Source organism: Brienomyrus brachyistius, chromosome 1, assembly GCF_023856365.1.
Source record: "Brienomyrus brachyistius isolate T26 chromosome 1, BBRACH_0.4, whole genome shotgun sequence".
NCBI classification, from domain to species: domain Eukaryota; kingdom Metazoa; phylum Chordata; class Actinopteri; order Osteoglossiformes; family Mormyridae; genus Brienomyrus; species Brienomyrus brachyistius.
Genome location: NC_064533.1, coordinates 502,571 through 524,256, shown reverse-complemented (window position 1 = coordinate 524,256; position 21,686 = coordinate 502,571). Strand labels below are relative to the sequence as shown.

General features: G+C 46.7%; 2 protein-coding genes and 1 long non-coding RNA gene across 4 annotated transcripts; 1 reads left to right on the top strand and 2 right to left on the bottom strand.

Moving 5' to 3' along the window:
- Positions 1-635: 635 nt before the first annotated feature.
- Positions 636-7,773, bottom strand: zc3hc1 (zinc finger, C3HC-type containing 1). Its single transcript, XM_049025262.1, has 10 exons — positions 7,601-7,773; positions 5,364-5,472; positions 5,051-5,201; positions 4,648-4,731; positions 4,431-4,558; positions 3,789-3,937; positions 2,608-2,839; positions 2,335-2,535; positions 1,824-2,048; positions 636-1,603 (listed from the first exon to the last, which is right to left on the bottom strand). The coding sequence occupies exons 1-10, from the start codon at positions 7,729-7,731 to the stop codon at positions 1,535-1,537; spliced, it is 1,479 nt and encodes a 492-aa protein (XP_048881219.1). The 5' UTR covers positions 7,732-7,773; the 3' UTR covers positions 636-1,534.
- A 721-nt stretch (positions 7,774-8,494) lies between these two features.
- Positions 8,495-20,981, top strand: klhdc10 (kelch domain containing 10). Of its 2 annotated transcripts, XM_049008381.1 has the most exons (10): positions 8,495-8,774; positions 12,969-13,061; positions 15,512-15,733; positions 16,122-16,276; positions 16,506-16,654; positions 17,359-17,443; positions 17,620-17,686; positions 17,850-17,897; positions 18,059-18,198; positions 19,910-20,981. In XM_049008381.1, the coding sequence occupies exons 1-10, from the start codon at positions 8,699-8,701 to the stop codon at positions 20,117-20,119; spliced, it is 1,245 nt and encodes a 414-aa protein (XP_048864338.1). In that variant the 5' UTR covers positions 8,495-8,698; the 3' UTR covers positions 20,120-20,981. The 2 variants fall into 2 exon arrangements, with proteins under 2 accessions (XP_048864338.1, XP_048864346.1); XM_049008389.1 differs by lacking the exon at positions 12,969-13,061.
- On the bottom strand, positions 18,326-19,320 carry LOC125738923 (uncharacterized). The gene is made up of 3 exons (XR_007396932.1): positions 19,244-19,320; positions 18,500-18,624; positions 18,326-18,453 (listed from the first exon to the last, which is right to left on the bottom strand). It is a non-coding gene; the product is annotated as an uncharacterized LOC125738923 (long non-coding RNA).
- Positions 20,982-21,686: the final 705 nt, after the last annotated feature.

Genomic DNA, 21,686 nt, shown 5'->3' with positions numbered 1-21,686 from the left:
GGGTGCTTTTTATCAGTATTTGGGTTATACCATATAGCCAAGGTGTGTAGTAGGTTATGCCATCTACAGTAGGTCACCCAACAACATATTTCTTAGAATGATCCGTGTCATTAAGCGAAACATGATTGTATTGCTTCTGTAAGTGTAATTACACTGTACAAACATTATTCTTACTTCGTATAAGCCGTGCATTTACCATATCATTCCTACTTTTACTAACAATATTACAGAGAGGAGCTAGGACATTGGGGAGGGAGAGTAGAGCCTCCGCATCGAAAGAATTCAATTAAATTCAATGCAATTTTATTTATATAGGAAAGGAGCCAGCTGAGGTGGTTTGGCCATCTATTTAAGATGCCTCCTGGAGAGAACAACTCCCTGGGGAGATGTTTCGGGCATGTCCAACTTGAAGGAGGCCCCGGGGCAGAATCAGGATAAGCTAGAGAGATTGTATCTCTGGGCTGGTCTGGGAATGCCTTGGTATTCCCCCAGATAAGCTGGAGGAGGTGGCTGGTTAGAGACTGCAGCCCCCAGGACCTGACCCTGGATAAGCGGCAGATAGTGGATGGATGGATAAGTTTGTGCAGAGGTTCAATGCGTCACACTAATAGGTTACACATAACCAAGACCAAAAATAACTTTTCACTAAAAGTTTTATTAAAATAAGAACTACGTGCCCTTTCAAGACATCTATTCAAATTTCAGAAGGCAGGGGAAGGGGGAGAGAAAAGTAACACTTGGAAGGAGATTTTGACATTTCTTCTTAATTCTATGTCATATAATTCTTAGCTCAAAATTTCTCAGGCACATACATTTCAAGTCAACAGGAGAACCGCCCCACACAGTTCAAACAGCTGTTCCACACTCTAGTGTGTAAACAGAAGTTTACATATGGATCTCTACACCATACATGATTGGTTGATCACCCGTGTTTTGGATTTCTGCCCACACCGCAATATGTGCAGAACTTCCAGTTCAGCCCGTTGGCTCCAGTCTGTAACCAAAACAGGTGATTTTTGGAGTCACTGCTCATATTTCCTTCTCTCTGTAAAAGTTGTACACTCTCTTATTGGTGCATCCAGGTATATATAAAAAAAAAAAGTCCCAGAAAGACAAGCTCCTCCCACACTCCAACCCATGCCGGGTGCTTTAACAGGACGGACGACTGGGTCCTGGGTCCCGGAGCTGCTGACTAATCAGCGCTGTGCTGAGGCTCATGTTTGCCTTCGGCTGCAGTCACAGGTCCAGTTGCAGCGTTCAGAGCTTGTGTGTGACTGATCCTAACCCTTTTCATACAGGCTTGCCCTCACCCCCTTAGAGTCACCTCCAAGGTGATTTACACCACAGAAATTTCCCTTACCTTGAGAGACACACACACATACGCACAGACACACATACATACGCACACAATAAGCTCACCTGAGGCGTAAAAGAAGTATTGGAAGCCAAAAGATACAGCCTGGGCTCCAAGTTCAGACCACATGACAAAAAGAAAAAGAAAGAATCGTAACAAAATGTTACACTAAAGAACAGACTAGTGAGCGGAGGACAGCTGCCACTGACGGAAAATGCTGAAGACCCTCTTGGACTTGTCATGAAGGCCCTAACAGAGGAGGACAGGTAACGAGGGTTAATGCTCAAAGACAAATAAATTCTATCTGTGATGACAGGCCAAACATCACCAAGCAGAGGGGAGTCATAGTCTAATGTCTCAATGTCTGTGCTAAGCACATATCTCATATTACACCACTCCTGTAACTACAGTGACCTTTCGTACACACGGCTGAACTTAAGGCAAACAGAAGTGATGTGTGAGGCTGTACCTGAGAGATGCTGGACTCTGCTGTACTGTCAGGTTTCTTCATGGATAAGAAAAGGTGCAGTGCAGCCTTCCAGGCCTGCAGGGGGTGCTCTGCTTCAGCGAGCAGGGCCTGTGGCTTAGTGAGCTGCGTCTCCCCATGAGTGTCCCCACTCACTACAGTCACCCAAGGGCACCAGTCTCGGTGTTGGCCTACTGGGTCAAACACACCCCTGTGCAAAGGGGCTTCCTGGGAGGGGAAGAAAGTTTCATGCTAATGAAATTAAATGAAGCTTTATTTTCCATTTGTACAAACAGGAGAGCATGTACACTGGAATGTGTTTTATCTGCATGTACCATCTTGGTTGACCTTTTTTAAAGATAGACATACACACAGAGGGGAGACTGAAGCTTGGGGTCTGAGAGCAGCCATTTATCCAGCACCCTGGAGCATTTTCAGGGGGGGGCCCCATCAGAGAGTACACAGCCACCCCCCCCCCCGCCCCAAAGAGGACCTGTACTTTCGGAGGCCTCACCATGCTGCCGGAAGAGAGGCGAGGTTGCTTGGCTTTGCGCTGGGGGCTGGAGGGCACCTCTGCCATCACTGCTTCACCTTGCCCTTGGCTCCGGGTCACAGGACGTTTGCCCCTCTGCTGCGGACTTGGCAACTCCTCGGTGGGACTCGGGGACTCCCTGCTACGCGCTCGACCCCACACGGGAGAGGGACTCAGCTCCATCTATGGTGAGGGACATCCACTCAGCGCTCAGTCGGACACCTGACCCAGAGAGGAGAAGTGGCCACCACCTGCCTGTTCAGAGCCGTGGGAGCGCACTGCGTCCTGACTGCGCAGCTTCATGCGGCACGGTGTGGGCAAGGCAGCCGGATGCACATCCTGGCCCAGCGTGGGTGTGCTGGGGACCTCCGGGGAGGTGTCGGCATCCCTAGGCAGGCCCTCCACCTGGTGGAAGCTCCAGAGCCCCACCTTGCGGAGGCAGTAGGAGCAGGTGAGGGCGGGAAGGTGCAGGGAGGTCAGGGATGGGCTGCAGGGGGGGAAAAGTAAAAGGAGGTGCCGTGGGCTGACTGAGCCAGAGGAGTCATCATACCACCCAGACATCTTACTGCGGTATGTGGTATATTGACAGTACTGAATGAGGAATGGTTCACCGCAATAAAATTCCCGGGGGGGGGGGGGGGGGGGGGGGGAATTATTATTTGTCTATATTATTTTAATTATTTATAATTTGCTCACCAAGATTTCAAAATAACTATTATGGTTATAAACAAACAAAAACAAATAAGTGAATGAAGTTCCATTCCCTTCTCTAGGACTGTCACCACCAATTAAAATCCACATTCACACAATGCACCTTAGTGACAAGGTTAATCGTTTTAGTGGCGGTTAATTTAACATACAGGAATTTTGACATACAGTAAATTAGGCAAAATATCAAAGTGATGACAGAGACAGGCTAGGCTATTCCGAGAGGCAAAATTGCACATATCTATAGCAGTATTGGGTGAGTCCGTCAAACCTGAATGTCTGCTTTTAAGATGCATTTGCATTGCAGTGGTGCTGTGCTGAAATTCAAGTTCTTACGACTGCATTCTCATAATCACGTTTAATGTGATGCGCTTCCACATAAATGATGCTTTCGCCTCTTTGCCTGGACCCTCAACCTGCAATGCGCTTCCATCCACCACATTGCCAAGTCATTGAGAAGGAAATTTTTAAAGTTTATTCAGTTATTAAAAAAGCATTAACAGCTCTAGCCTTCACCCAGATAAAATTTAGAAAGTTGAAATATTTCATAATGTTTTAACTGTATGCTATAATTATGTTTAATGATATAATATGGTATATTATCAGCGGCCTGAAGAATGAATGAAGGTCAGTAGTCATTATGCAGGAATCCCAAAAGCAGGGTGTGGAAAGAATGATGCTGGGGGTAATGGGAGAAGCGGGGGGGGGGGGGGCGCGGCCCCACCTACCTGGCAGCCCAGCCACACAGCGCTACGATGCAGGCGGCCACCTGCACGGAGACAGGCTCCGCTGGTAGCGGGGCAGTGGGGCGGCCTTCCCGCGCCAACTCGTCCTCCAGCAGCTGCAGCAGCACACTGATGGCATCCTCTGTCAGGGACTGGGCAGGGCAGAGACACAGCCCGGCGTTTCACACGGTGAGGCACCAGAGTGACCTGAATCATTTACGCACACTGCCAGCGCATTCATTCATTCACACTGACAGTGCATTCATTCATTCATACTGCAACACAATGTGCAACACTATTCATTTCTGAGTCGTTACGATGGAATTCCATGCAATACTTTCTCTGACATTCTTTACACTGTTACTATCTACTCAAGTCTAAACATCTTTCTTACTGTCGAAATGCACGTGATGTGGTACTGTAATCTGCTATTTCCTTTGGGTTTAATAACGCATCAAACTGATAGACGGATGGGTGGACAGATGAACAAACAAACAAAATCAAACTTTTCTGATCACGTACAACAATACGGCAGGTAATTTAAGGTATATTACAGCTGCAAACTGTGATGCTAAAAACAAGTGTCTCAGGAGAGTCTGTCAGGGGTTGAGCCTGGCTGCTGTGCCCGTGCAGAGTGCCTCTTACCACGGCTTTGAGATCCTCGGGCCTCATGGCTGGCAGCCGCTGCTCCAGCAGACAGGAGTTTCGGTACCGGTCCACGAAGGCGCTCAGGAGCACGTCGGGCTCACGGATCGGGATGGTCCAGAAGCGCTCTGAAAGCAGGGCGGCGTGTGAGTCAAGCCCCTCCCACACAACAGGAACCAATCAAAAAGCCAAAAAAAACCTCATAAAGGCATCTCACCGGGACATGGGAAGTCAGGCCAGAAGCAGAACTTTTCATGTTGTGTCTGTAGGAGTGTGTTCAGCTCGCGAAGGCGCTCATCATCTTCAACAAATACAAAAAGCACTTAACAGCCCACACCAACGGTAAACTCCAGATGGCAAAAAATAAAAACAATATTAGCACAAGCAAGGATGTCCCTCCTGTTTCTGGGCCCTGCTAAAGTCACATCCAGGCCCCCTGCCCCCTTTAGTGCAGTGACTGTCAGTGGCCAGAAGAGGGCCCAAATCTCAGGGGGTCCATGCAAATGTAAGGTGGGAAATGGCACCGGCGCTGAGCAGCAGGCGCTAGGCTACACTGAAATACAGAAATAAAAGTATGTGACCAAGTGCTGGACCTCCAGGACTCCGGCGTCACAACGTACATTTTTCAACGTCCAGGGTGGGCTGAAGTGACACACAGAGGAAGGCCTGGCAGCTGGAGCACTTCAGCATGTCGCAGTCGACATTCACCCAGCCGTACTGCGCACACCTCAGGGGCGAGAGAAGGGTGGGCTTCCCTGCCCATTTCAGACAGTTCTCAGAGTAAAGGAAGACACCCTCTCAAACACATCGGGCACATGCATAAAGTTAAACCATGACCTGCATTCTAACAGCTTACTCATAAAAATCAGATGGCTCCCCATGCACATATATTTCTTTATCTATGGATCTAAATTTAGTGTCGGGTAAGGATATTGAATATGACTCCACCCTTAAAAAGAAGGCTTCCTTGCTCACTGCTTCGCAGGGTATTTGTGTGACCCCGTTTGGAGCCACTGCTTCTCCTTCCTGTTCCGCCTCTGCACTGGAAGGAGGAAACAGCATATTCGTACAATATCGATGTTGCTGACATTTTCATTAGAGCATCAATTACATGCACTTGCCATTCAGTTATTTCACATGCATTCTTAGTGCCTCGATATACTTCACACGAGGTGACGCTATGGAATGCCAAACAGGTCAAAAACATGCGAATTTTAACACGCAGAACACATGTATAGTACGTTAACATAAATCAGCCCTTACTGTTCAATATTTTACCTGCCTTTATACCACAGCACTGTCAGATTCTTCAGTATGAAGGTGTAAATTTCCTATAAGGCCACTTAAAAAAAAAATTGGTTCTCGTCCCCTCCCAACCCGCCGAAATGCCTCCGACCCGAATTTTTTCATTAAAATCGCATGGAAAATGCCCAAGAATGATGAAATTTGAATTTCCCGCGCATTCCACATCAACGATTCATCCACATTGTGTAATCCTAGTCTTGGAATGGTTTCATGAACCTAAATCTGTCTCTACCTGAGATGGGCTGGTGCAAAGATTTAAATCTGGGGAAGTGATGTGGTACATGTTCTTAAGTACTTGTTTGTAGAGTTGCATTTCCTTGTTCAACCATTCAGGTTCCTGTATTTTGTAAATTCCTCGTGTTTTAACATGTTTTAATACACTTTCTTTCTAGATATATATTTTTAAATCTTGGTTTTTCATTTAGAATGGGAATGACAAACAGAATATTGGTTTCAAATAGTATCATTTTTATATTCACGAATGAAACATCAGCATAAAGTATCCAAATCCATAGTTGGGAAGGCATTTATGAGATATACATGGATCAAGGAATTTACATTCTTGTATTTTCTTACATTTAATATATTTGAAACGCAACAAACTGGAAAAACTGAGGTGTACTAAGTAGGTTTGCTCTCTTCGGTATGTATTTTCAAATATGTATTTTCTTACATATTTGAAAGTCCAAACAGTCAATGAAAATTTGTAAAAAATAAAAAAAATAAAAAATCCCTCCCCCCGAGACGAGAACCAATTTTTTTTTAAGTGGCCTAAACGCACACGTGCTGGCTATGCTAATCACTACATTAGTGATCCACCGCCTAAACGTTAGTTACGTTCCAGACCCTTCTGCGATAGGTGAAAATCCGCGATATAGAAAGACCATATAAATAAACATTTTTATAGCTGAAGTCTGCCCAGCGATGGGTTGGCCCCCCGTTCTGGGTTGCTCCAGACTCCCCGCGACCCAGTAGGATAAGCGGTTTGGGTAATGGATGTATGGATAATTCAAGACTTAAATCGTAGGGCTTAAAACAAAACGAAAAGTTCACAAAACGTTTGCTCACAACAAGCAAGCAAAGAACGGGATAGGAAGCGAACTGTGACGCGTCGGGGGAAATCTGCGATATAGCGGGGGCGCGATAGCTGAACCGCGATACAGCGGGGGATCACTGTATTATCTTTAATCTGTAATCTTTCATTCTAAGTAACCTTACCTACCGAAATCTACAAAAGCTAAGAAAATGAGTAGCAGAACCTGTGGTCGGTGATTAAATGACAAAAGGTTTTGCTGATGTAATACACTTGTAGTGCATTCATACTTTACAGTTCCATTTAGTCTGGAAATAAACAAGTGCCCAAATCCGGTTTTAATAATTGGTAAACGGTACATAAATCGGCTTTTATCCATAATGCGGCTGAACACCAGGTGTTACATAAAGCTAAATTAATAAAACAATAACCAATAAAAAGCACATTCTAGGCAATTTAAATGATCAAAATATTGCAGATTCGAAGATCTAAAAGTCATGAAAAAAATAACGAAAATAAAGAACCCAGAATGCCTTAGCATCGGTCTTAAGCTTCTGCACAGTACAAATACGTTTAAAAAACAAGTGCGTACTTGTTTCTTTAAAGCATTTGGCGTTGTAAGGGAAATGTATTAATAATATACAGAGATATCCGTTTGTGGAGTGAAGAGTTAACTGACAATCCGCTGCTCATTTAGCCAAGATGAAATTAAACCGACGGCCAGGCACGTTTCCCATCCCCTTTCGGTACGAGCATGATAGCAGCCTGCTACTTCAGAAATGAATGCTAAGGCAAAAAATATACAATAATTGCGAATGAAAAATATTACTACTTTCGCTTGCTGTCCTCAGACGCGACGCCTTCGTTGAGAAGCTGTCGTACTTTCTGCGCCGTCACTTGGGGAGACTTATTTTTATCACTTAAATTGTCAGCAGAGTTACTGCGACCGCCGAGCGCCGCCATTGCGGGTCCCGCACTGAAATCGCTCCCCGGCACGCGCTTCCCTGCAGTTATAGTGCGTAGCTTCATGTAAGGTGGCCTATTAATATGTGTGTCACTTCAATCATAGTATGCATGCTAATTTAGTTGTGTGGTGCTAATGTGTCATAAATGCCTGCCCTCCGAATTTAAACTCGAATCTTAAAATTTGGGCTGTATAAATTAGGATTTTGTTATATTTTGTTCATTTGACTTCCCTTGCCGGCTCTGGCGGATGGGCTCCCCTTTTGAGTCCGGTTCCTTCCAGGGAGTGTTTCCTTGCCACTGACCTGCTCAGTGGGGGGCTCCAGGCAGGGATAATGTAAAGCGTTTTCAGACAATGTCATGACGTGGAAATGGGCTATACAAATAAAACAGAATTGAACTAAAATATGTGTTACTTTAGCTACAGTTTAATTAACGTCGATTTAATGACACATATGCCATTAAACAAATATGGAACATCAGTATATGTACAATTAATGGTTGTTTGTGATTAGTTTAACTGGTCTAAATCTATCTTTGTTTAAATTGCCAAGGAGCTGGGGATCTTTGAAAAAATCAGTCCGCTTCATTGCTCTTATTTAAATTAAAACAAGTGAACCCCAATAAACATGAATGTATGAATCAAGCACTTTGAACATTGAATCATCGTACAGTATGAGGATCTCGATACACTCTGCCACCACACCCGGCCGGTAACCCCCTTCCTCCCCGGCGGGCCGCCTCCTCCTCCCCGCCCCGCATCCTCAGTCTCAACGTCGGCCTCGGCCATTCGTCCGCCGTATTTAAGGCCCACGCAGATTCGCCGCCCCTTTCGCCGGTAGGGGCGGCCGACTTGTTTTGATGCAGCTTCGGGGATGTGAAAAAAGCGGGTCGGAGGGGTGTGTGCGCCTGTGTTTGTGTTTTTCCGGCATTTAATTCCGCCCGTCCGCGGCGTTCGGCGGGGAAGATGTCAGCCGCTGACGGCGCCGAGCAGCTGAACAGGTTCGAGAAGCTGTCAGGGCGGCCTCCTTTCCGGGCGGCAGGTCAGTGCGAACGCCGGCCAGCCGGCCGGCAGTCCCCACGGCGCCTATACCGTCCGCTAGACGGCTGAACCGGCTCAATTAGGCTTTGCTCGTCAGTCGGCTCGCCGCTTGGGTAACCGGCGGGTGCTAACAGGCTTAGCCGGCTAATGAAAGTGATCGGATAGCAGGTAGTCAGCGAAGCAAACCTGCCTCTTCCCGGGTGCGTTACCCGTACCGGCGGTGGCGAAGTGCTACATCTCTGCAGCCTGGTCCCCATTACCTGCTGTTCTGACTGGACCATATGAATGCGTTAATACGGTTGGCTCATTTAGAACCGAACTTGGTTTGTTTTTAACCCGCTACTCTGAATAGTCAGTATTAAAGTCCACCGGCCTTGTTTGCCGTCCCTGTGGCCATTGCTGCTGTTCTAGGAGCTGCGAACAGGTATCGCTGCCTTATCTTCCTGCCTGCCGGTTATATCAGCGGTAAAATGGTACTTTTCTGCTGTGGCTCGATCAGGTTCGCTGTTACAGGTTTTCTTACGCGCTGTGGCGGGAGATGGCGCGTTTTCTCCCCGCAAAGAGCGTTTCCCAGGCCAGCGCTCTTTGCTCGGCCGTGACCTTGGTTCTCGGAGAGCCGGGAAGCGCTTAGGACGGGCCGTGCAGCGCCGGCCTGGCGGGGCTGTCCAGTCGGCCTGATCCTACGCCATTCACCCATTATGCTCGTAGTTGCGCATCATCAGTTAGACATTCATGCAATATTCACAATTTAGACAGAATTTCCTCCTCGGACCCTTAAGGCATATCTTGTTTTTGGCTGGCGATTTTTGAGGTTATGACACCATTATACAGTACTAACTGCTGATCTGAACAGTTTGACACATTCTGGGCTTTGTCATAATTCGGAACAGAATGACGTTATTGCATATAATCTTATGATTTCTTTTCCAGCATTTGTTGAAGGTCCAGTAACACTATATATAGATATGTTTAATAATTTTATTAGCGTGGTATCGACTGACCTTTTTATTCAATGTTTATTCTTCACCTGCCTGGAACTGTTGCTTCTAAATATTGGCGCATCTGATGATGTACCTGTTTTTTGAGTGTTTGACAAGGCAATGTTGTTAGGAAGAAATGTCTTCCTTGGAAAATGCTGGCTGCACCAGGACATACAGGGCCTGTCTAAGTACATGTACAAGTAAGCATGTGCTACTTGCATATGCTTGTGGTGTTCTTAAGGCAGAACCTCTTTGGATCCTAAGGTTATGAATTATCTTCTCCTGAAGGTATGTTCATCTAACTCAGTCTGTCATTTAATAAACGACTGGCAAAAAGCATGAAGTTCATGTGAAAGCGTGACTCATTGGGCCCGTTCTCTAGACTGTTGTATGTAGACTTACAATGATGGTATTCTCACAGGGATGTAACCTTACTTCTGATAGTTGCTAGAAATGTTTCATCTGAAGTGTTTCCTGTGACCTTTACACTGAATTTTTGTTGCTAAATTTGCAGTGAAGTGGTTCCTCCTGAGGGATCTTCACAGTTAAATTCCAGTGTAACCATTTATCCGGTTTGGCTGATGTGCTGTCGAAAGCTACATGACTTGTCTCTGCTGAGGTGTCCCCCCTATGCACTCATGCCAGTTCTGTGCAGTTAGCTTGTCTGCAGCTACAAATACTTACATTTCTGTATCATTGCATGGTGGAGAAGGTGGTGCATTAGCTTTTGGTTTGTCGTCTTGGAACAATACTAAGGGCTCTTGACATGAAGCTGCTTGGCTCATGGTGCTGTATATTCTCACAGGCTACAGGTCTTTTTAATGGTTTCTACAGCTGAACCTTTAGTTTTTAAGCAGTTGCAGTTAAGCAGATGAGGAAAACAATTGTGCTCCCTGTATTCTGAGCCGTGAACTTCAAGGTACAAGGCCTGCATGCACAATCCGTCACTTAAAAGGAAGCATTCTTCATTAAACTGTGTATTGTAATCTATTGTACAAACCTTTTTTTCAAAATATATGAAGTCTTTGTTGTAATTATCAGTACAGAGGGCTGGAAATGTTGTATGATTTTTTTTTTTAAGAGCTGATTGATGATTTCATGTCTCTCTTTCCCAGGTACCTATTGACAATCTAAGGGCCATGATTTTAAATGGAGATTCCCCTATTGTATGGGCCAGCTATCTGTATTGGCTGATACTGCAACAATCGGCCGATGGTTAAAAATGAACCGATATTTACCGCCGATAATTTCCTTTAAAATGGTGACCCATATTGCTTTGTACACCCACATACTAAATGGACAGAAACATGCTATGTGGAATCATTTTAACATAGGTAAAAACGTTAGAAATAGGTGCACCGATCCGATATTCGAAGTGCTGTCGGTGCCGATCCAGACCTTTTTGACAGATTTGGTATCGGCTATATCTGACCAATCCATGTCAGCATAAAAACATCAGATAAGAGGGTGACGATCTGGAAGTATTTTATGTTTGTGACAGCAACTGGTACATCGATTGTTACAATGTTTATAAAACCAAAGTGGGGGTGGCATGGTGGTGCAAAAAAATCCCTCCCCCCCTACCCACCCCCTCCAAAAAAAAAGGATGAGAACCAATTTTTTTTTTTTTTTAAGTGGCCTAAACACACACGTGCTGGCTATGCTAATCACTACATTAGTGATCCCCCGCCTAAACGTTAGTTACGTTCCAGACCCTTCTGCGCTAGGTGAAAATCCACGATATAGAAAGACCATATAAATAAAAATTTTTATAGCTGAAGTCTGCCCAGCAATGGGTTGGCCCCCCGTTCTGGGTTGCTCCAGACTCCCCGCGACCCAGTAGGATAAGTGGTTTGGGTAATGGGATTGGTTTATAAATATTCATAGTCATGTGTATAATGTGGTGCAGTGGTTAGCACTGTTGCCTCACACCTCTGGGACCCGGGTTCGAGTCTCCGCCTGGGTTACATGTGTGTGGAGTTTGCATGTTCTCCCCATGTCGTCGTGGGGTTTCCGCCGGGTACTCCGGTTTCCCACCACAGTCCAAAAATATGCTGAGGCTAATTGGAGTTGCTAAATTGCCTGTAGGTGTTAATGTGTGAGTGAATGGTTTGTGAATGTGCCCTGCGATGGGCTGGCCCCCTATCCTGGGTTGTTCCCTGCCTCGTGCCCATTGCTTCCGGGATAGGCTCCGGACCCCCCCGCGACCCAGTAGGATAAGCAGTTTGGAAAATGGATGGATGGATGAATAAAAACAGTTTTGAGAGGTAGAAGTAGCGTTTACTGGAAAATTCCACTAAACAAAGTGCACTAAATTGTGTGAGACATTGCAAGTAATATGGAAATGGAAAAAGCAATGGATGATTTGAGAGTTGCTAGCTTAGGCTGTTTGCGCACTCGCTATGGCTTGGAAAACACCCGGGGCTGCGATTGCAATGAAGTGCAAGTTCTTATCGGTATCAGCAGTTGTGTATAAGAATCGGATCGAAACTAGAAAAAAATGTGGATCAGCCCATTCCAAGTTAGAAATGCATTTTGCAAACATTGCTCTGCTTAAAATTTTATGTAGAGAATGTAATAATAATTTCAACACAAGAATTACGATTTGTTCATTTTAAGGCGAGAAATGGAGTTTCTGAAAAAATCAGTTCTGGTAAAGAAGGCTGCAGTTCTGCCGAATAACACTAGTCCGTCCGTAAAGCAAGTGTTTAACAAAAGAAAATTCATTGCGGGCAGTATGAAATCAAAAGGTGTTATCTGGAAAATTTGGAGGTTATCACACTTGATGATCAGCCCTTCTCTGTTATAAATGTTATAAATATACAAGATGTATACAGTTATAAAATATAGTCCTCTATGACTGTTGTATGCTAGAGTTGTTTTCTTGCCAAACAATATACAAAAAAAAAAACTTTTTCATAATTTTGGAATACTTTTTTAAAATACTTGGTGTCACTTTTGAAAATGATCGGCTGTCGGTATTGGCCGGAAATTCCCTTATTGGTGCATCACTAATTTCACATTTCAAATGACATTTCCTTTCACATGGTTACCGTTGCCCCCTGTGTCTGCATTTGTTCCATCTGACATTCACCAGAGGTTGACAGCTGTGTAGAGATCTGCAGTTCTGGGTAGCACGTGCCCCTTTGTTTTTCTCTCTCCATTGTCTTGCGCTGTCTGTGTGACTGACTCATTGCTGGTGGTTGTGGTGACAGGCTCTAAGAAGAGAGTCCGCTGGCTGCAGGCTCGCCGCATCTTCATCCACTCTTGTCCCAGCCTGCGGATCCCTAACAGGTTTTTGAGAGAAGGTGGGTAATGAGCCAGCTGCGATACGCCACCACCAGCTCTATAGAATGAAGCTCATCTGTTCAGAGCCTCCATGTCCTGCGAAAGCAGATGCAGAACTGTAAGAAGCTCTGTCTCTAACCACACCCCTCCCTGCCCTGTACCCCCCACTTGGGTTTGAGGCTCTGCTTTCTCTTTCTGTGGTGCCCAGTCGCTCTTCATCATGCTGGGTGCTCTGACCACTGCTGGGGATCATGTCTATCCAGGTGACTGTCTCTGGGGTGAATGATGACGTCCTGTAGTGTCTCCCTGCCTGTCCCTCTGCCCAGTGTTTCATTTCATTGGCCTGTGTTGTCATGCAAGACCTCAGTCTGGGGGAGTCTGGCTTTCGGCTTTTGACCAGCACAGATTGTACTGGAAATGATGGTGCTTGGGACTAAAGACATGACAAAGTTGGGTGAACCGTCAAAGTTCTTTTCTGATGTAAATCGGTTTTTGCACTGTTACAAAGGAGGTAGAATTGTCCTTAAGGATATGGATGAAACAAAGCCTTCACTGTTACTATGTTTTCTGGAGCTGTTTAACCTGTTTAATGTTTTATGTGAACCAAATTTTTCCACCTCTGTAGATGGTCAAAATCTCAGCTGCTTTGAGTGAAAACACTGTTTAACCATTTAACTAAACACTCTCCTTTGGTAGAATATGACAATATCTCCCTTGGTAATCCTATTGTAAGACACAGATTTTCAGAATTACCCATTTAAAAAAATACATTTATTGAAACTTGTTGGATACAAGTTTGGTATCAGTGTTGATAAACGGGGAATTTTAAATATGACAACTGGTTCATCATACCTTAATACTCATTGAAATTTGGCACAGATCTTTTGCTTTTTTGTAGTCAGTGGGCTGACATCTACTTCCTTTTGCCTTCTGAAAGTGGCTGCTGTTTTTTTAGCACCTTTGAATTATGTCCCTGGTATCCAGTTGCATAGTAATTGCTTACATCATATCACCACCTGCACCAAAAGAGATTCCTTATAGTTCCGGTTTTGGTGAATGAAGCTCCTGTTTGTCAGTATGATTGTTTGCAATTAGTGCCGTGTAATTGTAGCATAAAGAAATTCTTTTTTATTTACTGTCTGTGCACAAATGTGAAAACATTTAGCAAGAGCTTGAAATGAACAAGGATTAAAAAATGGGCTGTTTTGTGAGTCAAGGTAAGTACAGTCAAACCTCGGATTGCGAGTGTTTTGTAAGATTTGTAAAAAAAAATTTGTACATTTTAACCTGTATTGCAAGACCTCACTCGTTTATCGAGTACTATAAGTATATGCTTTGTCTGCCTAGTGTCACATAATCGCAACTGAGCCGATGGATCTTTTCGCTCTCTCTCGCTGCGGGATTGTGGGTAATCATCTCCCATGCTAGGTCTCAGTCGGCGTGCCTCACTCGTGTAGTCAGAATTTAGTAGAAAAGCACCACCCGAATAAGAGTGTAGCAGTGCAAGCGATGTATCTATATAACGATAATGCAATGTCCACATTTCCACGAAATCGGAAAGGAGGCAAAATCGGCTGTCATTGGATAGGTTCCTTGTTAGTCACCCAAAGAAAGATTCCAGTGAGTCAACAAATAGCAGTGATTCCGTTATAGTCGTCCTACAAAATAACCCTCTTCTCTCTCTCGTCTCCCTCACACCATACATGATTTTTTTCAAAGGTAAAGTGCAAGTTAATTTGTTTTACGTATTTTTACTTAATATTTTGTATTAATCATTTTTATATGAATATTTTTGGGTTGTAGAAAGGATTATTTGAGTTTCCATTATTTGTAATGGGGAAAATTCGCTTTGATATACGAGTGCTTTGGATTAGAAGCACGTTTCTGGAACGAATTATGCTCACAATCCGAGGTTTTACTGTATATCAGTTTATATATCCGATCAGTGATTGATTTGTGAATTACTGAAAGAACCAAACTTTACACAGCTTCAGAAAGTTGAATGGAACAGTGTTGAAATGGTGGTGTGCTTTAGGCTGAACGTCCTTGCTCACCGCTCCTAACTGAAAATGGCAAACTGTGTTCAAAAGTATTGGTGTGGAAGTGGTAACGATAAACTACTTTTGCAGGGCACTCTGGGAAATGGGAAACGTTTTTGCCCATGATGACCTTCTAGGTTTTTATAGCTTGATCCAGTGTTTTCTTTCAGCTGACCTTGTGGTGCAGAGGATTTCTCATTGAAATTACTGAATGAATTTTGCTGCATCTGCCTTGAGTACCAAGGTGGTAAAGAAGGTGAAGAACATGTTTATAGACAGTGAGGACTGAAGCTCTCCACGAGCCAGATCATGTGAACTTCTTGGACTGGCTGGCTATCAGTTCATTACTGGTGGAAATTTTGCTTTTCGAGGTGTCAGGATGGGGCATTATCTGCGTTGTTTTAATGATCCCTCCTTGTCCATATCAACAGGACACCGCACCCCCCCTGCCCGGAGCGGACACCGCTGCGTGGCAGATAACTCAAGCCTCTACGTGTTTGGTGGGTACAACCCGGATTACGATGAGTCGGGCGGCTCGGAGAACGAGGACTACCCGCTGTTCCGGGAGCTCTGGCGGTATCACTTTGCCAGCGGTTCCTGGCAGCAGATCCGCACGGAGGGCCACATGCCCACAGAGCTGGCATCTATGTCAGGTGAGCAGTTGCCGATAGATTGGCTCATATTCTGACACTTTTTCTTTTAGCTTTGGGTTGATATCTAATGAATAGATACACATGCAGATTATGAGGAACATGGTATTTCAGATGTCTGGATTTACATCATGAGGATGTTAAGTAGATCTGGCACATCCCATACTGAGGTTCCATATGACATTTTACTGTACTGGTAAATCTGGTTTCTGTTGGATATGCTACGCGAAAGGGGGGTTTTGCATTTTGTGTTGTGAAAATTGCTGACTTGGTTGGAGTTTTTAAATGTAGTAAGTTTTAAAAAATTTGGGCCTCTTTTTAAACCTCCTGTTTCGAAGTGTGCAGCTGAATTAAACTGAAACGGCACTGAAATCTGCTTGCTGGCATTTAGCTGTTCTGCACGGAAACAACCTTCTGGTGTTTGGCGGCACTGGGATCCCGTTTGGGGAGAACAACGGCAACGATGTGCATGTCTGCAACGTGAAGTACAAGCGGTGGTCGCTGCTGAACTGCCGCGGGAAAAAGCCCAACCGGATTTACGGACAGGTGAGAGGCAGTGCTCTCGCCCCGCCAGCTGAACATTAGTCCACATTAATGGCTGGACCCATATCTCTGCTCTTTACTAGCACATTAATGTGTCATTAGAACTGCGAGTATGAATGATGTGCTGGCTGAGCTCCTGGCTGCTGATCAGCAGAAGGCAGGCGATCTCTCTCTCTCTGCCCTGTATGGTGGGTGCCTTGGCGTTTAAGCAGAGCTCTCTATCATCCTTAAGGCGATGGTCATCATCAACGGCTACCTGTACGTGTTTGGAGGAACCACAGGTTACGTCTACAGCACAGACCTGCACCGGCTGGACCTCACCACCCGCGAGTGGACCCACCTGAAGCCCACCAACCCTCCCGATGACCTCCCAGAGGAGAGGTGACCTCCTCGTTTAACACGTGTATAACTCTCCTAAGCTTCTCTTCTTTAGAACAAGTTTGGTGAAGAGAAGAAAGACTTAATAATTAAACGTAATAATGTGGGTGGTCCCAAGGAACAATCCTGTCACCATTCTTTACATCACAGACTCGAGATACAATTCTGGCTCATGTTTTATTCAGATGTATTCAGATTTCTGAGACTGTGGGATATATGAGTTAAGGAACAAAAGTGGAAGGTCGTTTATTGATTCCAGGGGGATGCTCATTTGCATACAGCAGCAAAGGAGCATAAAGTGTGTAGATACGTATAAAACATTTCCCATGCAAGAACCTCCTGCATCCTAGTGTCCAAAGGATGGAACATCTGGGCTGGAGCTGAGCCGCTGAGCCCAGGCAACAGTGAGCAGTCAGTGCTAGAAGCACCTTGGCATCTGAATTAACTAAATTATACACATTTTATCTTGACCTGCCATGCTTCTGGTTGACTTGTATAGTACATTGCAGGTGATACATTTTCTGATTATTTGCCAATTGCTTTGGGGAGGGTTGACTAAAGAGCTGGGGTTTATTTCTGTTATGCTGCTGGGCAGCAAATCTCTTCTGTCTCACCTTCACTCAGTTTTCCCGTAAGAACCCTAATGAATTGGATGATTCTTTTGCTGCGCCGAGTTTTGTCCTAACCAGTCAATGCCTCTTTCTCAGGTACAGGCATGAAATCGCACACGATGGCCAGCGGATTTACATCCTGGGCGGGGGCACCTCCTGGACCTCCTACCCTTTAGACAAGGTACCGTGAGCAGTCCCATGTGAGAGCCTCCCGGGAGGCGGTGATACCTGCTGAGTAGGACCTGCATTTCAGGGCAGCTGGAGATACAAATAAATGCCAGATGTAGATTTTAAATGGAAAAACTCATTGTGGCTACTGGTAAGTTAATGTTTTGCTCTCTTCTGTTTACTTCTCAGATACACGCATACAACCTAGAGACAAACTCGTGGGAGGAGATCACCACGAGGCCGCATGAAAAAATAGGTTAGTCATGGATTCTTTGACTCGGTCTAAACCTGGACAGTAGAACAGAAATGGAAGCAAACGCAGGGTGGGTCTGCTTACTTGGGGAAGGAGCATATTGCACAGATGAGCAGGTGTGTTGGGCTCCTTGAAAGGTGACTGTTCGGTGCTGTGATTTTCGCAGGGTTCCCAGCTGCGAGACGGTGCCACAGCTGTGTACAGATTAAGAGCGGTGAGCTTCTTTTGTCTGTAAAATGGAAATGTTAAGCTTCTGTGTCTCTCTCTGGGTGGGGCACACAGCTCATTCCCGTAGAAAGTGCCCCTTCGGGGTCCCCAGTTCAGATTCTGCCTGCATCTTCCTTTGTGTGATGATCGCTGCTCCCATCCCTGCAGATGTATATGTGTGTGGTGGTTACAACGGGGAGGTGATCCTAGCCGACCTGTGGAAGATCAGCCTGCAAACGTTCCAGTGGACACGGCTGCCCGCGGTGATGCCCGAGCCAGCCTACTTCCACTGCGCTGCTGTGACCCCGGTCAGTGCTGCCCACCTGCCCGTTTGTCCGTCTCCCTCTCTGTCCTCCCGTCCATCCTCGTGCTTGTTCGTCTGCCTCTGTCCGCCCGTCCATCCTCGTGGTTGTCCGCCTGCCTGTCTGCGCCTCTGTCCGCCCGTCCATCCTCGTGCTTGTCCTCCTACCTGTCTGCCTCTGTCCTCCCGTCCATCCTCGTGCTTGTCCGCCTACCTGTCTGCCTCTCTGTCCGCCCGTCCATCCTCGTGCTTGTCCTCCTACCTGTCTGCCTCTGTCCGCCCGTCCATCCTCGTGCTTGTCCTCCTACCTGTCTGCCTCTCTGTCCGCCCGTCCATCCTCGTGCTTGTCCTCCTACCTGTCTGCCTCTCTGTCCGCCCGTCCATCCTCGTGCTTGTCCTCCTACCTGTCTGCCTCTCTGTCCGCCCGTCCATCCTCGTGCTTGTCCGCCTACCTGTCTGCCTCGTGCTTGTCCGCCTACCTGTCTGCCCCTCTGTCCTCCCGTCCGCCCGTCCATCCTCGTGCTTGTCCGTCTGCCTGTTTGCCTCTCTGTCCTCCCGTCCATCCTCGTGCTTGTCCGTCTGCCTCTCTGTCCGCCCGTCCATCCTCGTGCTTGTCCGTCTGCCTCTCTGTCCGCCCGTCCATCCTCGTGCTTGTCCGTCTGCCTCTCTGTCCGCCCGTCCATCCTCGTGCTTGTCCGTCTGCCTCTCTGTCCGCCCGTCCATCCTCGTGCTTGTCCGTCTGCCTCTCTGTCCGCCCGTCCATCCTCGTGCTTGTCCGTCTGCCTCTCTGTCCGCCCGTCCATCCTCGTGCTTGTCCGTCTGCCTCTCTGTCCGCCCGTCCATCCTCGTGCTTGTCCGTCTGCCTCTCTGTCCGCCCGTCCATCCTCGTGCTTGTCCGTCTGCCCCTCTGTCCGCCCGTCCATCCTCGTGCTTGTCCGTCTGCCCCTCTGTCCTCCCGTCCAACCCCGTGCTTGTCCGTCTGCCTCTCTGTCCGCCCGTCCATCCTCGTGCTTGTCCGTCTGCCAGTCTGCCCCTCTGTCCTCCCGTCCAACCTCGTGCTTGTCCGTCTGCCTCTCTGTCCGCCCGTCCATCCTCGTGCTTGTCCGTCTGCCAGTCTGCCCCTCTGTCCTCCCGTCCAACCTCGTGCTTGTCCGTCTGCCTCTCTGTCCGCCCGTTCATCCTCGTGCTTGTCCGTCTGCCAGTCTGCCCCTCTGTCCTCCCGTCCGCCCGTCCATCCTCGTGCTTGTCCGTCTGCCTCTCTGTCTGCCCGTCCATCCTCGTGCTTGTCCGTCTGCCAGTCTGCCCCTCTGTCCTCCCGTCCAACCCCGTGCTTGTCCGTCTGCCCCTCTGTCCGCCCGTCCAACCCCGTGCTTGTCCTCCTGCCAGTCTGCCCCTCTGTCCGCCCGTCCATCCTCGTGCTTGTCCGTCTGCCGTCTAACACCTGGCTGCAGCAGATTGTCAGCAATTTCCAGAGGGTGGGACTGGACCACGTCCCCCAACTGGGATCCTGAGGTGTTTTGTTGTGTGGTGGGTGTGGCAATGTGCTGTACCAATGCATGCTCCCGACCTGACCTGACTGACCAGAGTATTTCATTGTGTATCTGAGGCCATAATATTACCCAGGGATCAGTGGACAGTCACTAAATGCTATGACTGTGCAGGCCTATGAAACAGTCAGAGCCTAGAGTGGGTCCTGTCTCATTTCTCTCTCTTCCCAGGCGGGCTGCATGTACATCCATGGCGGCGTGGTGAACATCCACGAGAACAAGCGCACTGGCTCCCTTTTCAGAATCTGGCTGGTGGTGCCCAGCCTGCTGGAGCTCTGCTGGGAACAGCTACTGCGGAGCTTCCCTCAGCTGGCCCTGCTGCCACCCATGCAGCTGCTGAACCTGGGCCTCACGCAGGAACTCATCGAGCGCTTGAAATAGTGAACGGGGAGACCCAGGAGGCCTGGGGTGGCCCACTTTCGGCACCGAGGAGCACGGATGAGGCGGTCTGGTGGATGCGGATCGCTGGACTTGAGCGGGGGGCTCTTTGAGGGCTCCTCCAACATAGCCCCCGCCTTAAAACCAAATCATCAGATGCCTTTGTGTGTTTTGGGTTTTTTTTTTTTTTTTTTGCGGCAGTTTAAATTATATATATTTTTAAAGCCAGGTGGAAAATTTGTCTTAGAGCCGTCACGCCGAGCGCACACATGGAGGACATTGAAACAATGCCGTCATCTCCCTGGAGTTTGCATGCGTGCATCGCGCAGTACGTAGTGTATGCTAAATAGGAATGTACAGTCACACTTTAATCCCACTTTTATTTGCTTTTATGGCAATCTTTTTTCCCCTTGCTTTCATTTTCTTTACGCCTTTCTTGTACATAATCTTGCTGTTTTGTTTAAAAAGTTGCGTTGGCTTTTTTGCGGCCATATTCTCCACTGCAAATTTCCTGTTGGACATGAAGATGCATTCATGCATTCACATTTGCTCTGTTTTACAATAGAAATTTCCTTTTGCAGGGTTTTTAATGGCAGTGGGTAAAAGCAATGGGGAAAGCGGGTTTTCTCTCTTGCTTATTCCGCACTGGATTACTGGCTTATTCTGGTTCTGTCCAGGCGAATGGCAGAGAGGGCCGCTGATGGCGGGGGGGCCATCAATTGTCTCCCAGAAGCCATTCCCCACTGGTCCCAGTCCTCATCTAGAACCAGTTTGACCAAATAATTACATCACTGTGAATCTGGGTGCATCTTACTCTCTCCTTAAAATGTTATGTTTAAATAAAAGTCAGCCCTTAAGTCTTAAACTGACTGAACCAGCCTTTGCTTGTGTCTCCTTATGAACCTTTGCCCTGGGTAGTGACACATTGGCTCACGCGTAACTGCACATTTTCATTAGTGCCTTTAAAGTTCTGTTTCCGAAAGAGCTAAACCTTTAGGTCAATCAATTAAAATTACTTCCCCAAGTAATACCAGCAGGTATTTTGCAATAAATGGTATGTTTTAAAGAAAAAGATGGGTGTGTGGAGGGGGTTGGGGTGGAGCTTGGTGACTCCAGCATGTTTAACTTGTTGCACCCACTTGTACTGTGTGGTAAAGGGCATGGGAGGCAGAAAGTGGAAGGAAGCCACTTTCAGGCATTCTGGCCTGACTGCGGCTTGGAAGCTGTAACGGAGCGGTAACCTTTGGAGGCTAATCCCGGTAAACACTTAAGGGAGCAGTAGCCCACTGTCAGTTTGTCGTATGACTGCATGTGCCATCTCCCCCCACCAGAGCAGTTTTTACACCACAAGAAGTCAGGCTGGATGTTTCATGGAAGAGAGGGTGACCTTGAAATCAGTGTATGCATTGCACATGAACGAGGAAAAGGATTGACCTTTTTCCCCCAAATATGGCCACAGATTTTGTAGAGCAAAAACTCCCTCTTCCTGGGTTCAGTGACGTTTTGGATTAGCTTGGCAATATTGTCATGCTGAAGTATTTAACCAGACTAACTGGAGGGTTTACAACAT

What these genes read in the sequence shown, in the direction of transcription:
- klhdc10 (XM_049008381.1), top strand. Translation starts at nt 8,699, where the DNA reads ATGTCAGCCGCTGACGGCGCCGAGCAGCTGAACAGGTTCGAGAAGCTG. An exon ending in AGAGCTGGCATCTATGTCAG is followed by an intron (nt 15,734 to 16,121) that starts GTGAGCAGTTGC and finishes GCTGGCATTTAG; the next exon opens with CTGTTCTGCACGGAAACAAC. An exon ending in GAGGCCGCATGAAAAAATAG is followed by an intron (nt 17,687 to 17,849) that starts GTTAGTCATGGA and finishes TGATTTTCGCAG; the next exon opens with GGTTCCCAGCTGCGAGACGG.
- zc3hc1 (XM_049025262.1), bottom strand. Translation starts at nt 7,731, where the DNA reads ATGGCGGCGCTCGGCGGTCGCAGTAACTCTGCTGACAATTTAAGTGAT. An exon ending in TAAGGGTGGAGTCATATTCA is followed by an intron (nt 5,202 to 5,363) that starts ATATCCTTACCC and finishes TACTCTGAGAAC; the next exon opens with TGTCTGAAATGGGCAGGGAA. An exon ending in CCGAGGATCTCAAAGCCGTG is followed by an intron (nt 3,938 to 4,430) that starts GTAAGAGGCACT and finishes TGCCCTGCCCAG; the next exon opens with TCCCTGACAGAGGATGCCAT.